This window comes from Alligator mississippiensis, chromosome 5 (assembly GCF_030867095.1).
Source record: "Alligator mississippiensis isolate rAllMis1 chromosome 5, rAllMis1, whole genome shotgun sequence".
NCBI classification, from domain to species: domain Eukaryota; kingdom Metazoa; phylum Chordata; order Crocodylia; family Alligatoridae; genus Alligator; species Alligator mississippiensis.
The window spans coordinates 493,268-510,607 of NC_081828.1; the positions used below are offsets into that span (position 1 = coordinate 493,268).

General features: G+C 54.0%; 1 protein-coding gene across 5 annotated transcripts in view; it reads left to right on the forward strand.

Annotated features, from left to right (window-relative positions):
- Positions 1-17,340, forward strand: part of SZT2 (SZT2 subunit of KICSTOR complex) — a 74,272-nt gene that overhangs the window by 14,856 nt on the left and 42,076 nt on the right. For all 5 annotated transcript variants that reach the window (XM_059727689.1, XM_059727687.1, XM_059727686.1 and 2 more), the window contains 11 exons: positions 2,770-3,001; positions 3,615-3,744; positions 4,461-4,603; positions 8,294-8,446; positions 9,047-9,161; positions 13,972-14,177; positions 14,623-14,844; positions 15,188-15,266; positions 15,648-15,739; positions 16,045-16,213; positions 17,126-17,240. In XM_059727689.1, the coding sequence (XP_059583672.1) occupies positions 2,770-3,001; positions 3,615-3,744; positions 4,461-4,603; positions 8,294-8,446; positions 9,047-9,161; positions 13,972-14,177; positions 14,623-14,844; positions 15,188-15,266; positions 15,648-15,739; positions 16,045-16,213; positions 17,126-17,240 (1,656 nt within the window). The remainder of the gene's footprint in view (positions 1-2,769; positions 3,002-3,614; positions 3,745-4,460; positions 4,604-8,293; positions 8,447-9,046; positions 9,162-13,971; positions 14,178-14,622; positions 14,845-15,187; positions 15,267-15,647; positions 15,740-16,044; positions 16,214-17,125; positions 17,241-17,340) is intronic.

Below are 17,340 nucleotides of genomic sequence, written 5' to 3' on the forward strand. Positions count from 1 at the left end.
GAAATATGAAATGTGGTAGATAGTGTGGACTTCAGAGGAAGTGTTTGAGGCTGTGAAGTTCTTGTTTAGCTGGAGAAGATAGGGATTGATACATGCCTTATGAAATGGAAGTGGGTTGTGCTGGTAAGAAGTGACTGGCAGAATTTCTCAGGATGCTGTCTTGAGGCTGACTCTTTCATGTTGTCTTTAATGACCTTGGTACATGGTCCAAGTGAGCTGAAAAATTTGTTGATGACAAAGTTGGGAGGTACTGCTATTTGGAGAAAGGTTAGACTTGGGCAGGGAGAATGTGATTAGTAGGGGTGGAATGAAATTGAATTGGTCACACACTTCAGAACTAAGAGCAAGTATTTGTGCTGTAAGCTGGGATTTCTTCAGCTGGAAACGACAGGAGGAGAATGATGAATACACCTAGGTCTATTGCAAGAGGACAACTAAAGGGCCACTGTTGTAGCACAGATATGAGAATGTTGGCTACAAATGTCCAACTCGGGATCCCTAAAATTATGGTTTATTAGGCGGATTGAAACACTGTAATGAAGTTAAATCATAAACCTTGGGGCTGGTCCCCACACACGCGCGCGCACACGGTAGTGAGCTACAAGAGTCGGGTATACCTATCCCACAGGCGCTGGAGTCTGCCGTCGATGGCCGGTCAAGGCTTCTTTCAGCGTGGTGTTATCCTCCAGAAGGGGGGTCGCCGGCTGGTCCTTCTGGCTTAAACAGTATAGTTTAGAGAATTCCCTGTTGCTACATTGTCTCCTATTGATTTGTTCCCTTGGTTGATCTGCGGTTTCCCTAGGTGTTAATTGCTCCCTGCTACTCAATCACTGATTCACTCGCTCTTTCAGGGGCCCGCCTGATACAGGGAAGCGGCAGTTTTAATTCCTGCCCTTGTTAACATTGTTACAGTGTATAACTTACTTCTGAAACTAGACACATTTAGTTAAAAGGTGAGGTGTATAAAAAAATAAGCTACAAGAATAATGCCATGGCACACAAATAGATAAAAATACCAAAATACAAGGGGAGATACAAAATACACACATACAAACTTTAAAACACAATTCCTTATCTTATACTGAAAGAAAAAGGTGCCCCCCGAGCTCCAGGCCTGAGGTAGTGTCTGCTGTAGGAGAGTCTGGACTCGGGCCCACAAGGCCCCCTTCCTGGAGCACACCTGCAAGCCTAGGAGTAACGCTGCCACCACCCAGGGTCTAGACTGTTTCTAGGCCCTGTGCCCCCTGGGGTACACAGGCCTTGTAGTCCTTGAGGGTACTTGGCACACAGCAAGAACTTGCTGTGCTTCCCTTAGTCTGAAACACAAATAGTGGTCTCCTTTAGTCAGCCAAACCAAGGGGACACCAAGGCACAATCTAGGGTCTCTCCTAATAAGTCTCCCACGCTAGGTACAGAGGAGAAGTTTATTGATTACAAGGAGTAGGTTTAGAGTAGGGTATAGGATAGAGCAATATCAGAGAAATACCTTGGAGCAAAAAGGGTGGCTGAGTAGCCTTTGATCATGCATCGGTGTTACTGCAAGCTATATATCTAGTTAGATCTCAAGTGGCTTACTTGCAAGTATCATCCAGAGGCTGATAGAGCTTCCCTTTGGAGACACGCAGTTCGTAGTATGTCCATGTGTTTCAAGAGAGACAGAGCTGCAGATGTCCAGCTCATCTCTGTGTCTTCATCACGGCTGCCACCCCTTCTCCTGGGCAGTCTTGGTTTATATAGACCTTCTGACCTCATTTACCTGATCCAATGAAGGCCAGGAGAGGTTGGCTGCCAGCATCACTGGTTACCGAGCAGAGGGACAGTGGCTTTTGCCTCCCCTCCCAGCCATGAGGTCATTGCTTAGAACAGTGGAGACTTTAAGCCCCCACTCAGGTGTGTAAGGCCAGTCACTAGGCAAATGGGCCTCTCAGTTACTTCAGTGAGCTGCTTAGACATCAGAGGGCTAGACAGGTGAGGGGACTAAGTTTAAAAGAGAGAGAGGAAAAACAACAGAAACCAGCGAAGAAGACCTGGATAAGGCTGGGATGCAAATCCTCCACAGTCACCATCTTCTATTCCCAGCACAAGGCATGCTTCTCCAGCCTGCCACAGACAATGGGGTCTGCACTTAAGGGGTGTGTACTGAGCAGGACATCCACCTCCCAGGGTGAGAGTGAAATTCTCCCCACACCTCCACTTGTCCAGGGCAGGTGTTAGTTGCGCAATGCCTGACTGGCAGGTGCTTAGCTGCCATGGTGAATAGAGCACGGGAGGAACCTACATGCTGTAGAGCAGGGTCAAGGCACGACCCTGCCTAGGTGTTGTGCCTTGAGCATCTGCTCCAGCTGTTGCACCTCAGCCCCATGCGGCATTTGCAAGGCAGTTGCAGAACACCTGCACCTGGTGGCTTCCAGTGCTCCAGAGATGCTTCTGAGCTGCAGGACAGAGCAGGCAGTGGTGGGCTGAGGGGAAGTCCCAGGGCATTTCAGGGCAGGGGCAGTGAGGACAGGCTAGTGATGGGCATCATGGGGTCCCTGTCCCAGGAGTTCCAAAGGAAGCCTGTCTGCCTTGCTGTGGAGCTGTCTTTTGGGCACTGAGCTTGGCCCTGACACCATACTGGGACTGGGAGAGTGACCAAAGAGTGCTGGTAATCCTTCTGCCCATTGAGAAGCCCTGGGTCCAGTGTTGCCTCACTGTGGGACAGGGCCTGAGGGAGGGCAGGGTGGGAGGAGCTATTCCCACCCACTCATGGCCCCCCGTCCTGTGCCGCAGGTGGCTCCCAGCTGGAAGTGAAGCTTGTGCTGCTGTGGAAGCACAATATGCGGATTGAGTACCTGGCTGTGGCACCGTGGCCCCTGGACCCCTCCAAGCGCAGCACGTGGGTGGAGGTGACAATGGAGGGCAGCTATGACATCTTGCATGACATCAGCTGCACCATGAGGAAGCCCATCACCAGCCTGTACCGCACCACAGTCATCCGTCGTTTCTGGAACACACTGCAGAGGTGAGCCTGGCTCACCACTTCCAGCCCCTTGTCTTCAGAGCTGGCACCCTTCCCCCTGCTCTCCTAGTGCACAGGCAGGCCATCTTTTCTTTGCCTTGCAGAGCTGTGGTCTGGGACACCTGGGTTGCCAGCTGCCTGAGGGAAGGGAGGACTTGAACTGGCCTGCGTCCTCAGTCACTGGATTTGCCTAGGGACAGCTGTGCTGTGTTTCTTGACCTCTGGTCTTGTTCTCACCCCCCAGCGCCAAGCAAGGGGCAGTGGGAGCATCATCCTCTATATGTGGCACTGTGCTGTGCCACCCTTCCAAAGGCTGGTGGCACATGTGGCCTGGGCACAGGGCTGCAATAGCAGCAGCATCTCTTACTTGCCTGATGCTCCCAAGGGCAGGAGCGCCTGCCACATCATCCCCTCCCCAAGATAGGTGACGCTCACTTCTGCCTCTTTGCAGAGCCCTTGATGGTGCCACTTCTGTCACTGACCCTTACCCCTGCTGCTGTGCTCAGGTACCTCCCTGGCACAAAAACCCTCTCTCCTGGGAGTAGCGCTCTCTGTGTACCGGCTGCAGCTGCCCTGGTATAACCTCCTGAGCAAAAACTGGCTCCTTGTCTTTCAGCATCAACCAGACAGATCAGATGCTGGTTCACCTGCAGTCCTTTGACACCATTCCTGAGCACTTCACCATCCCAGAAAGCACCAAGAACGGGGTGCCCCTCTTCTACATCCCACCAGGCTCCACCACACCGGTATGGCCCCCTCTGCCCTGCTAGGCTCCACTGTACTGGCACAGCCACCTCCCCCACCCCACCAGGATCCACCATGTACAGCCCTCTCTCTCACCCTGCCAGGCTCCACTGTACCAGTATGGTTCCTCTTTTACAGCCCATTGGGCTCCACCATGCTGGCATGACCCCACCCCACCCAGTTCCACTGTGCTACTGTGCTCTCCCTCCCCAAGAGCAGTGCAGCCTCCTGTTCTGCGGCCTGGGATGGAGGAATTAAGAGCCAGATGGGTGCGTGCTGGTGATCGTAACAGCAGCACTGGTCCTTCATAACTCGTTCAGCATGAGCCCCACTCCCCATGCTGCTCAGTGAGAGCTTTGCTGCAGCACGCAGCCCTGTGAGAGCCCTTTGCTGCTGACCCTGCCTGGATGTTGTGCCTCGAGCGTCTGCTCCAGCTGCTGCATCTTAGCCCCATGGGGCATCTGCAAGGCAGCTGCAGAATACATGCACCTGACGGCTCCCAGCTCTCCAGCTAGAGTGTACACACTCAGCCTGATGCTTCCCACCCATGCTAAGGCACGGGCTGGCTGTCATAGCTGTCTGGATGCCCATGACCTAGCTCTGTCCCTACTTAGAGGCATTTGCTGTCCCGGAGATCCAGATCACTGTAGCCAGTCTGCTCGCTGCCAGCATCGGCCAGCCCTGTGGCTCCCGACAGCAGCAGGCCTCTCTCTTCCAGGTATTGTCCTTGCAGCACAGCGGGTCTGACTCCAGCCACTCGCAGTTCGCCTCCTACTGGAAACCAATCCTTTCCATGGATGCAAACTTCTGGCAGAGGTGGCTGCACATGCATCGCATCGTTCTGCTGCTGGAGCATGACACGTAGGTGCCAGAGGCCACAGCCTGTATGGACCACACTGCTGTCAGGGGAGGGAAGCAGTGCTGGGCCAACTGGATCTGGTTGCATAGCTGGAACCCTCACAGTCCAGCTCTGGGATGGTAGAGGTTGAGTTGCTCAGGCCCAGAAGGGTGACTTGGGAAGAAGCATGCCAGCTGCATGACTGGGGAGGTGAGGCCTGTGCATCTGGGAGCCCATGCTGCCTGTGTACTAGCCGTTTGCAGCCTGGGAAGGCACCTTCCCAGAGTGTCGGCTTCCCTGGTGCTCTACTCTGGAGGGAGAACCGGACTGCAGGGACTCCATGCAGCCATCCCAGGGAGCCAAGGTGTCCCTCCCCAGGTGTGGAGTGACTCAGGTAAGCTCCCTGGTGTGCAACCCAATAGGCTGGGGCTGCTCCTGGGTGCCAAAGGTCATGTACAGCCCTGTTGAGAAAGGCAGGGTGAAGCATGCCAAGGACAAGCATACCTGCCTATGCTTCCCTGACAGCTGGAGAAGGCTGGCTCAGACTCCCCTCCTTGGCAGAGCCAGAGTCCTGGGAGCCTGTGGGAGCAGACCTGGTTTGGTGCTCCTAACACTATGGCAGGTCTTGGCAAGGTTGCGCTCTGAACAGCAGGCACTCTGCCCACACAGATGGGCAGCTGCAGCCTGTAACTGGTGAACCTTTCAACCCTGAAGGGCAGGGAAGCTCTCCCAAAGAGCAACACCAGCAGGTGGCTGCTCCCAGGTGAATAGGATTCTGGCCTGATCAAGTCTGGTCCCACAGCCCCTGGGAGCCAGCAAGTTTCCTGTCACGGGCCCTGGTTCTCATGGGGGACTTCAATCATCCCGATATCTGCTGGGAGGACAATACAGCAGTGCACAGGAAATCCAAGAAGTTTTTGGAGAGTGTTAGAGACAACTTCCTGGTGCAAGTGCTGGAGTGGCCAACTAGGGGCCATGCTCTTCTTGACCTGCTGCTCACAAACAGGGAAGAATTGATGGGGAATGTATAAAAGATTGCAATGTGGGCAGCAGTGACCATGAGAGGATTAATATGAGCATCCTGAGGACAAGAAGGAAGGGAGAGTAGCAAAGTAAGGACCCTGGACTTCAGAAAAGTTGACTGATTCCCTCAAGGAATGCATGGGCAGGATCCCCTGGGAAGCCAGTCTGAGGGGGAAAGGAGTCCAGGAGAGCTGGCTATATTTTAAAGAAACCTTCCTGAGGGTGCAGGAACAAATGATCCTGGTGCACAGGAAGACTAACAAGTATGGCAGGAGACCAGTTTGGTTTAGCAGGGAGCTCTTCAGTGGCTAAATCACAGAAAGGAAGCTTACCAAAAAAGATTCATAGGTTTCATAGAAGTGAAAACTTGGACAAAATAGGGAGGAGTATAAGAATATTGCTCAGGCATGCAGGAATGAAGTCAGGAAGGCCAAAGCGTAATTGGAGTTGCAGCTATGAGGGATGTGAAGGATAACAAAAAGGGTTTCTACAAGTATGTCAGCAACAAAAGGAAGGTCAGGGATAGTGTGGGCCTCCTACTGAATGGTGGAGGCTACCTTATGACAGAGGATGGGGAAATGGCTGAAGTACTCAATGCCTCTTTCACCTCAGTCTTCACAGGCAAGGTCAGCACCCAGACTACTGCACTGGACAGCACAGGTTGGGGGGCAGGTGAGCAGCCCTCGGTGGTGAAAGAACAGGTTAAGGACTATTTAGAGAAGCTGGATGTGTGCAAGTCCATGGGGCCAGATGGGATGCACCTGAGGGTGCTGAGGGAGTTGGCTGATGTGATTCTAGAGCCACTGCTCGTTATTTTTGAAAACTCACGGCGATCAGGAGAGGTCCTGGACGATTGGAAAAGGGCAAATCTATTCCCCGTATTTAAGAAAGCAAAAAAGGAGGATCCAGGGAACTACAAACTAGTTGGCCTCATCTCAGTCCCTGAAAGAATCGTGGATCAGATCCTCAAGGAATCCTTTTCTAAGCACTTGGAGAAGAAGGTGATTAGGAAGAGGCAGCATGAATTCACCAAGGACAGGTCATGCTTGAACAACCTGATGCCTTCTATGATGAGGTGACTGGTTCTGTGGATGTGGGGTGATCAGTGGATGTGGTGTACCTTGATTTTAGCAAGGTTTTTGATACGGTCTCCCACAGCATTCTCACAGGCAAACTAGGGAAGTACAGGCTGGCTTAATGGATCCTAAGGTGGATAGAAAACTGGCTGGATCGTCAGTGTCAAGTGGAGTGCCCCAGGGATCGGTCCTGGGACCAGTTTTGTTCAATGTCTTCTTCAACAGCCTGGAAGATGGGATGGAATGCACCCTCAGCAAGTCTTCAAGTGACACCAAGCTGGGGGGGAGTGATAGACATGCTAATGCAGGGGCGGGCAGTTATTTTGGGCGGAGGGCCGCTTACTGAGTTTTGGCAAGCCATCAAGGGCCACGTGACAGGCAGCCAGGGGCAGGCAAATACTAATTTTCAAAAATTTTTAAGGGCCCCACAGGCCAAATAGAATGGCCTTGGCGGGCTGCATTTGGCCCGTGGGCTACATTTTGCCCACCTCTGTGCTAGAGGGTAGGGCTAGGATTCAGAGTGACCTAGACAAATTGGAGGATTGGAGCAAAAGTAATCTGATGAGGTTCAACAAGGACACATGCAAAGTCCTGCACTTAGGAGGGAACAATCCCATGCACTGGTGGAGGCTGGGGGCTGACTGGCTGGGCAGCAGCTGTATGGAAAAGGACCTGGGGGGACGGGCACAAGAAATTGAATAGAAGCCAGCAGTATGCCCTTGTTGCCAAGAAGTCCAATGGCATCCTGGGCTGCATTGGTAGGTGTGTTGCCAGCAGATTGGGGGAAGAGATTATTCCCCTCTATTCAGCGCTGGTGATGCCACATGTGGAGTCCTGTGTCCAGTTTTGTGCCCCCGCTAAGAAGGGATGTGGGCACATTGGAGAGAGTCCAGTGGAGGGCAAGGAAAATGGTTGGGGGGCTGGGGGACATGACTTGTGAGGAGAGGTTGAGGGAACTGGGCTGATTTTAGTTTGGAGAAGAGAAGACTGAGGAGGGGATTTGATAGCAGCCTTCACCTCTCTGAACGGGGGTTCTAAACAGGATGGAGCTGGGCTGTTTTCAGTGGGGGCAGATGACAGGACAAGGAGCAACGGGCTCCAGTTACAGCAAGGGAAGTTGAGGTTGGATATTAGGAAAATCTTTCTCATGAGGGAGGTAGTAAAGCACTGGAACAGGCTCCCCAGAGGTGGTGGAGTCTCCATCCTTGGAGGTTTTGAAAACCTGGGTAGACAAAGCCTTGGCTGGCATGATGTAGTTGGGGCTGGTCCTGCTTTGAGCAGGGGGTTGGACTAGATGTGACCTTCTGACATCCCTTCCAACCCTCACTTTTTCTGATTTTTATAAGTGATGTGTCCCCTGCTATGTGTACGTGTTTTGGGTGTTGGGGGGTGGCAGCAGATGGGGATCAGGGTCCCTTTGAAGGCAAGAGCTGGAAGAGCCTGCAGATACGATGGGTGGGGAGGGGCTTGGTAGCAACTATCCATGAGTGAAGGTGAGGCCCTGTTGCTTCTGGGCCTAGCTAGAGGGGTGGGACAGGTGCTGTAGGGTCTATCCCAGAGTGAGATGGCATGGGCAGGACTGCCTGGTTATCACCTCACTGGCCTCTTCTGCAGGCCGGTCCCCAAACACCTGCACACGCCTGGGAACAACGGCCGCTATAGCACCATCCAGTGCCGCATCTCGCACTCTGCCCTCACCTCCCTGCTGCGGGACTGGAGTAGCTTTGTACTGGTGGAAGGCTACTCCTACGTGAAGCTGATACACAGGTGAGTGGCGCTTGGTTGGGGGGGTGTCCTGTGCTGCTGATGTCCTGCTTAGGCAGGAGCCCTCAGGGACAAGGACAGGTAGCACAAAGGCAGCTAGAGGGGCTGAGGTTCCTCCTGTGCACTGACCTGCCCTTTGTCCACACCTCCCCCCCATTGTGACAAGTACTTGTTAAAGCCCTGTTTGCTTCTGGCCCCATTCCAGCTGGCAACAGCTCACAGCTGACTTTGGTCTGATACTTCCCTGAGCCCAGCAGCTTTCCTGCTGTAACCTGCCCCGCAGGCTCTGCTGTTCTGCTCTTCCATGGGACAACAGAAATGGGGTGGGCTCGTCCCTGCGTGGTGGGTTTGTTGGCTCAGCTTGGCTGATCTCAGCCTGGGCTCTGTGCTCAGCCTGCCAGTTTCCTGCAGAAGCCTCTGCCATGGCTGAGAAGAGTTTGCTCCTGCACAGCAGGCAACACTCCCCTGCCTGGCACTCTGCAGCAGGGATAGGCATCCCTTTGCCTTGGAGCTTTGGAGGGCTGTGAACTGTACCACTAAGGCCCAGCCTCTTGGCCAGACCACTCTCCCTGCAGCCTCCTCAATAACCAACTCCTTTTCCAGCTCAGAGGATCCAACCCCTTCTTCGTTCTACGTGGTGCGGATCATCTCCAAGGCCCCCTGCATGGTTCTCCGGTTGGGATTCCCTATTGGAACGCCTGCCCAAGCCAGGAACAAGGTGAATGCCAAGCTCCAGCACATAATGCTGACTGGTGAGGGGAACAGGATGAGCAATTCCAGAGACTGTATGGGGCAGTGGGGGTCTGGGTTGCTGCAGGAGCAGATGAGAACGACTCAGCTGAACTGCCTTGTTGGGGTAAGGATCCCATTTCTGTGAGCGGCTGCTAGAGTGTGCCAGATAGGTAGCAAAGCAGTGAATGACGGAGAACCTGCTGACAGCCTGTTTAGCTTTCAGAGGCCTTCAGCAAGGTCCCACCTGTGAGGTTACTGAAAGAACCAAGCTGTCCTGGTGTGCAGTGTGAAGCCTTGTCACACTTCAAACAGGCCGGAAGACAAAGCAGAGGGTAGGATTAAAGGAGTTGCCTCGCAGTCAAAGGGTACCAGGCTTCATGCAAAGCCTGTCTGGGGGCAGAGCTGGCAGAGTCCGCAGGTGACACAAAGCTGTGGAGCTTACAGCGGGACCAGAGGACAGGTGCTTCTGAGAGACGTGAGCAATGCTGGGGGGTGAGCAGTGGGCGAGGGCACGACTTGGGTAATGTGCAGTGCAGAGACACTTGAGCTGCTCCTTCATAGGGGTCTGCACCACCTGCCTAGGGCCAAGGATGACTGTAGCCGGCTCTGGAGCCCACTTTTTACCCCCTAACCAGGCAGTTGGTATTCTCCCGTCTGTCATCCCATTTCCTGCACAAACTTATTACACCTCTTTCGTTTTCTCCAGTAACTAAGCTAATCATGGAGCTCTGTCTCATCCTCCAGCCACTGAGCACAGTCCTCTCCACTATCCACCAGCTCTGTGATCAGTGTGTTAGGGGGTCCTGGAATCAATGTTCCTTTCAGAGTGAAGGGAAAGTTCTTCCTCAAGCCTCTCCAAGAAACAGCCTTGTCTTGTCTCCCTCTCCTAAGAGGACCCCCTGCAGCCAGCCCTGGCATGGCTTCACAAGGGACAGACCTTTGGCTTTTCCAGTGACCTGTAGCACCCCCACCTCTGTGAGTTCCTTCTTTTTGGTCAGCTCCCAGGAAGTGGGGGTGGGGTTTCTTCTTTCAAAGAGGGGGGGTATCAGAGTGCTGATATCCCAAACAGCACAGCAGACTCTGCTCCAAAGTAACAGGCTTTATTGTACCACTCCGGTTCCCTCTTCTTCCACAGGTTCCACTTCTTCTGCCCTAGGACCTTCCCTGCCATCTGCCCTGGGACCTTCTTCCCATCCCACAGCTCTTTCAGAGCCTCACTCATTCTCCTTGGTCCCCATCAGACACACTTGCAACAACACAGTTACAAAAGTAGTGTTCACCAGGGGATAGCACTCCCCCCCCATACCATTGCACATGAGATTATGGGGATCCACTCAGAGAGCAGTCTCTGCGGCCTGCTGCCAGGCCCGGGCTGCCACCTCCCCTGGGGTGAAGAAGGCACACGGGTGTCCTTCCTGCAGAACTGTTTAAAAGCATGATTTACTGTGAGTCTGCCCACTCTGAGTTTCCCCAGATGCTCCCTACAAGAACCCCAGAATAGAGCTCAGCCAACCAGCCTTTTTCATCACCACTGCAACTGTCACTCTTCAGGGAGCACTGTACTTCTAAATCATGCCTGACCATAGATCCATAGATTCACAGATGCTAGGGTCGGAAGGGACCTCAATAGATCATCAATCTATTGCGTAGGCAGGAAAAGAGTGCTGGGTTTAGATGACCCCAGCTAGATGCCTATCTAACCAGTGCTTGTCCAGCCTGGTCTGGGAAACCCCCAGCGAAGGAGATTACACAGCTTCCCTGGGGAGTCTGTTCCACTGCTTTGCTGCTCCTAAATATGAAGATATTTTTCCTGATATCCAACCTGAACCTGCTTGGCTGCATCTTCAAGCCTGTGCTACACAACCTACTCTCTGCAGTGAAGGAGAAAGCGTTTTCTGTCTCCCCTTTATGGCAGCTCTCAGATATTTGAAGACTCCTATCATGTCCTCTCTTCATTGACTTTTCCACAAATGGAACATGCCTATTTCCTTCAACCTCTTCTTGCGTGACTTGCTTTCCAAGTCCTTTATCTCTTTTGCCACCCATCTTTGGACTCTCTCTAACTTTTCTGCATCCTTTTTAGAACGTGGAGCCCATAGCAAGCCTTCCAGGAATGCATCCAATCTCTCCTAGCTGGAGGTGGAGGATCCTGCCCCAGGCACAGTCGCTCTCCCTTATTTCTCTTTCAACTCACTTGCTTCAGCTTCCATTCATTGGTCCTGCTCCTAGACTGGAGTTCTTCAGTGTCTGCTGCTGTCTCCCCCTATGGAGGTAGGGCTGGAAGGGGCCTCACAAAGCTGTTTAGTCAAGCCTCCTGCTCAAGGCAGGAGCGTCCCTAACTTAATCATCCCAGCCACATGTCTGTCCAGCCTGCTCTTGAACATTTCCAGGGATGGAGATTCCATGGCTTTTCTAGGTACCTGTTCCAGTGCTTGACTAACTTCAGAGTCTGAAAGCTCCTTCTGATCTCCAGCCTCAGTTTCCTCTGCTGAAGTCTGAGGCCATTGCTCCTAGTCCTGTCCCCTACAGCCACAGACAAAAGCTCATCTCATCCTCTCCATAATTGTCCTTCAGGTATTGGAAGACTGTGTCAAATCCCCCCCTCGGCCTTCTCTTCTTCAGACTAAATAACCCTAGTTGTTTCAGCCTTTCCTCATAGGTCTTGCCTCCCAGACCCTAAATTATTGTTATTGCTCTGTGCTGTACTTTTTCCAAACTGTCTGCATCCATCTTGAAGTGGTGGGGGTCCATAACTGGACATGGGCCTCTATGGGAGGCCTCAACAGTCAGTGCTCAGTGGAGTGGAAGAATTGCTGCCCTTTGTTTGCAAGTGACACTCCTGTCAATACAGCCCAGGATTCTGGTGCTTTTGTGCAGCATTTGTGCACTGGTTCATATTCAACTTATGGTCCTTCTCTGCACACTGCAGCCCAGCCAGTCATTCCCCAGTCTGGATTTATGCACACAGTTATTCTGTCCCAGGTGAAGGACTTTGCACTCATCCTTGGTGAATCTCGCCTGGTTCATTTGTGGACTGTCCATGCGAGTGTGTAGATGTGAATGCAGTCCCCCCTCAGTGTGACATGTTCATCCTGCCTATAGGTCTCATAAGCACATCATTTGCTTAATGGCCCAGCCAGTGCCAGCACCAGGCTTTCTTTCCTGCTGCCTGTTTAGGATCTAATAGACATGAACTCCCTGTGTATCTGCGAGGGCCCTAGGAAGTCCTGGCCCTGCTGTTTACCCTGCGCTGTAACCATATCCTGTTTAACTTCCCAGTAGCAGGTGAATCAGACTAAGTATTATCAGTCCTGAGGCTTCTAACAATAGTCCTGAAAGCAGCTGAGACCTTTCTACAAACTATACTTGCACTATGATGGGCTCTGTATTAGCTGCTACCACACAGGAAAGAGATTTGGTAGTCATTGCGGACAGTTCACTAAAAACATCTACTCAGTGCACAGAAACTGTCAAAAAGGCAAACAATGTTAAGAGAAATTAAGAAGGGAACTGTAAACAAAATGGAAAGTATTGTATTATTATCGTAGAATCATACAACATGAGGTTGGGAAGGGACCTCCAGAGGTCACATCTAGTCCAACCCCCTGCTCTGAGCAGGACCAGCCCCAACTATATCATCCCAGCCAAGGTTTTGTCTGCCTGGGTCTTAAACACCTCCAAGGATGGAGACCCCACCACTTCTCTGGGGAGCCTGTTCCAGTGCTTTACTACCCTCCTCAGGAAAAAAAATTATCCTAATACCCAGCGTCAACTTCCCTTGATGTGACTTGAGCCCATTGCTCCTTGTTCTGTCATCTGCCTTCACTGAGAACAGTCCAGCTCCATCCTCTTTGGAACCCCGTTCAGGGAGCTGAAGGCTGCTATTAAATCCCCCTTTAGTCTTCTTGACTCCAGACTAAATAAGACCAGTTCCCTCAGCCTCTCCTCACACGTCATGTACCTCAGCTCTCTAACCGCTTTTGTAGCCCTCCAGTGCACTCTGTCAGGATTTGTCCACATCCTTTCTGTAGCGGGAGGCCCATATTGAACACAGAATTCCAGATGTGGCCTCAGCAGTCAACAACTCCCATCTTCCAAGATGTTGATGAAGATACTGAACAAAAACAACCCCAGGACTGATCCCTGGGGCACTCCACTTAATACCAACTGCCAGCTAGACATCAAGCCATTGATTACTGCCCTCTGAGCCTCACGATCTGACCAGTTTTCCATCCACCTTGCGGTCCGTTCATCCAACCCATGCTTTGTTAGCTTGTCTGTCAGAATGTTGTGGGAGACTGTATCAAAAGCCTTGCTAAAGTCAAGGTACACCACATCTGCTGTTCTGCCCACATCTACAGAGCCAGTCACATTGTCATAGAAGGCAAGCAAGTTGGTCAGGTATGACTGGCCCTTGGTGAATCCACCCTGACTGTTCCTAATCACCTTTTCCTCCTCCAAGTGCTTAGAAATTGATTCCTTCTTGATTCTTCCAGGGTCTGAGGTGAGGCTGACCAGTCTGTAGTTCCCTGGATTCTCATTTTTCCTTTTCTTAAAGATGGGCACTAGATTTGCCCTTTTCCAATCGTCCAGGACCTCTGAAAACCCATGGCGATCGGAAAAGATGATGGCCAGTAGCTCTGCAATCACATCAGCCAACTCCTTCAGCACCCTTGAGCACTATACTGCTCATATCTCTAAGGGTGATGCCAGCCCTCCTGACCAGGCTATGGCACTGGGAGCTCACATTGAGCACCAGATAAGCCAGCCACTTTTCCTTTTGTACCTGTGGATAGATTGTGGAGGAGTTACGGGACCGGATCTTGCAGCTGCGCTTCCCTCACCGGGTCCAGAGCAAAGAGGCGACTCCCAAAGCGAAGAGGAAGTCGTTTGGCAGCAGTTCCCCATCCAAGTCTCCCCCTGTGGCAGGGGCGCAGCCAGCCTTCTCAGATAGACCCTGTCTGGTTGTGCTCCACAAGCCGCTGGAAAAGCTTCTGATCAGGTAATAGGGCAGGGCTTAGCATGCTGGGTGGAGGGGAGGAGCTGTGCCTGTGCTGCGGGGCAGCTCTTGCAGCTGCTGGGGAGTAGACCTGGTCCCCATTGCCCTGGGAGCTTGGGCCTAAAGACAGTTGGTGCTGGTGCTGCAGCATGGGGCAGGAGCGGGGCCTGGGCCTGGGTCTGGACAAGTTGTGGCTGTGGCCTGGGGCCTTTGACTTGCAGTCCAGAGCAGCGTGTCCTGGACAAGCCCCTGCTCCAGGATCAGCTCTCTGGCTGGAGCACAGAGCAGGTGGAAGAAGTTGGTCACCAGCCCCACGTGAGGTGTGCCCAGGTCCCACCACTCCAGCTGCAGCTGGTGGACTCGCAGGGCTGAGTGAGCAGCCAGCAGGACTGGGTCACACCACAGCCTGCCGTTCCTCTACCTGGCCACTCATTCTGCCCCCTCTTAGGTATGAGAAGCTGCCTTCTGACTACCGGGCTCCCTTCAGCCTCACCCTGGAGCACCCCGCTGTGTCTGGCCCACTGACCATGGCCAGCCGCACTGCCTCCTCCACCCTGGCCTCCCTGTCCCGCTACTTCTACCACCAGCGCTGGATCTGGAGTGTCCAGTCAGGACTGGCCCCAGCTGTCCCTATCACAGCTGTAGCCCAGCTCCTGTCCACACTCACAGAGTAAGTGTCATGGCTGGCTGGGGCCCTGCCCCAGAAATGCAGAGACAACAGGCCAGGCCTGGCTGGTCTTGGAGAGGAGGGCAGTGCTGTGGATACCAGTGCAGCCCTCCCAACTGTGCTCTGCTTCTAGGGGCAGATGCCAAATTCCCCTGGACTGTGGGGGTGGCAGGGTTCACTCAGCTGGCACGGCCTGGCCTGCACTCCTGTCTGGGCCCCCCGCCTCCTGGTTGGGGTTGGGGGTGGTGGCAGGGCTCAATTCAGCCTTTTCTGCTTCGGGGGAGGGTCTGCACAGTGCAGCGGAGGAAGCATTCATCTCCTGAGGCTTCTCTCTGGTGATGCCCAGGCTCCGTCTCTCGGAGGGCTTCCGCTTTGCATCCAGTGGTGATGGGATTATCAACATGGCACTGGAGCTGCCCATACAGGTGAGTCCTTTCATCCTTCTGCCCCACTGCAGGGACCCACCACCCTACCCTCAGTTCCACCTTTCTCTGGCCTGGCACCCCTGAGGGTGAGGGCACAGACTGTGGGGCAGGACACTGCCAGTCTCTGGGACCCCAGGGCCCAATGCCCTGACCCCCCTGGAACGAGGCAGCTTTCCTGTCAGAGAGTGGAGTTCCCACTGGAGCCTGGGGCGTGCAGGTCATGTAGAGACCCTGGGAGGCAGCTAGGATGGGCTCCGTGGAAGGAGCACTCTGCTGCAGCTGGTGTAGGCTCCCTCTCCCTCTCCTGGCGGGGGCCAAGAGAAGGGAAAGCACAGGTTGGTGCCATTCTGCCAGTGCAGCTGATGAGTGTCCTGCCCCTAGATCAATGACTCAAGTGAGAGCGGCAAGGAGAAACACACATGCATCGTGCAGTACCTCCTCTTCCCACCGCACTCCACCTCCACCAAGGACAGGTGAGGACATGGCCTGGCCTCATGGGCAGTGCACACAAACCACAGCTTGGCTCCTGCTCTCAGGCCCCTGGAGCAGTGAGAGGGGGCAGCCCCACACCAAGCTGCACTGGCCATGCTGGAGCCACCAGCAGCTGCCATGGGCAGGGTGTGGGAGGCAGGCACTGGCAACGATTCTGTGGAGGAGGGTGGCACCATGCCCTGGGCTGACTGCCACTCCACCCTTGGAGCACATCTGAAGCCCTCATGGAGCTGTCATGGGCGAGTACCTGCATGGCAGGATACTCACTGCACACTGCCCTCCCTAGCTTCTCCACAGATGATGACAATGACACTGAGGTGGAGGCCATCGAGGTAGATACAGAGCTGAACCTGGTCACTGAGTGCTGGGTGGAGCCACAGAGTGGCCATGTCCACAGTACTGCTGAGAACTGGCGGCACTTCCAGGGCCTGCCCTATCAGAAGATCCCCAAAGCGGTGAGTCTTCCCAGGGCAGCTGCCCCCATGGAGCTGCAGGGAGGGTGGGGCTTGCTGTTGACAGGTCCCAGAGGCTGGGGGAGAGGAGGTGACATGGGGCCATGATACCCAAGAGTCTCTGGGGAGCATGCATGGCTGACCCCTGTGCCCCAGGGAGGGCCCCTGCAGTGGGGACCAGTCCCAGCACCGGCTCTAGGCTGCATGGTAGCAGCCAGTAGCTCTGCCCCGGGCATGCCACTGGCATGTGCTGTGCTGGGACAGGGTAGCTTCCTGCCCTCAGTCTGTGGACAGGCTGTGAAGAGAAGCCTTGGGGGGTCAGTGGGGTGGGAGCCCTGTGCAGCACCCAGCACACAGAGCCCAGCGGGGTCTGGCCCATGCATAGAGCAGGACAACAGGGTACACGGGCAGAGGTAGGGTTCATGGAGGTAGTGACTGCGCCTGACAGCTGGACAAGACCCTCCTGCAGTCTTGCTTCTGTCAGGCCATGGGTGTTGCAGGGCAGGGGAGGGTTAAAGGAGACAGCAAAGTGTCTATGGGGCACTCTTTTTATGGGGGCTTCTGTGGCACAAGGAGCAGAGCGGTACGGGAGAGGCTGGCATAAGGGACTGTTGGAGAGAGGTGGCCTTTTCACACGTGTGAGGAGGGGTCGGGGGATGGCTGCAAAGGGCTTTGTGAAGCTGGATTAAGTAGCACAGGAAAGCAAGTGAGGTCAGGGTGGGTTTGGAAGCTGAGCAGGTCAGAAGCAGGTCTATATTGGCTCCTTTTGCTGGCAGAAGGGAGTGAGTCATGGGGTGGAGGAGACTGGGGCCCACGCGTGGTCCAGGCCCTTGGTTCCCCTTCTCTGGGCCTGCCCTGTGCTGTGTGCAGGGAGCACCTCTCCTGCTGGACACTGAGCCCCGTGTCTCATTGCAGCTGTTTCCCAGGGACCTGGCCTGCATCAGCACCTTGCTGACCTTCGAGTATGTCAGCCAGCTGTGCCAGAACAAGGACTGGGCATGCCCTGTATCTGATGCCAGGGCCACAGAAGGTGGGTTAGGTTTGGGGTCTGGTCCAGCCTGGTGGGTTGGATGGATCTGTGAGCATCTGAGCCTCCTGGCAGCTGGGTGAAACTCAGGGGCTCACTCTGG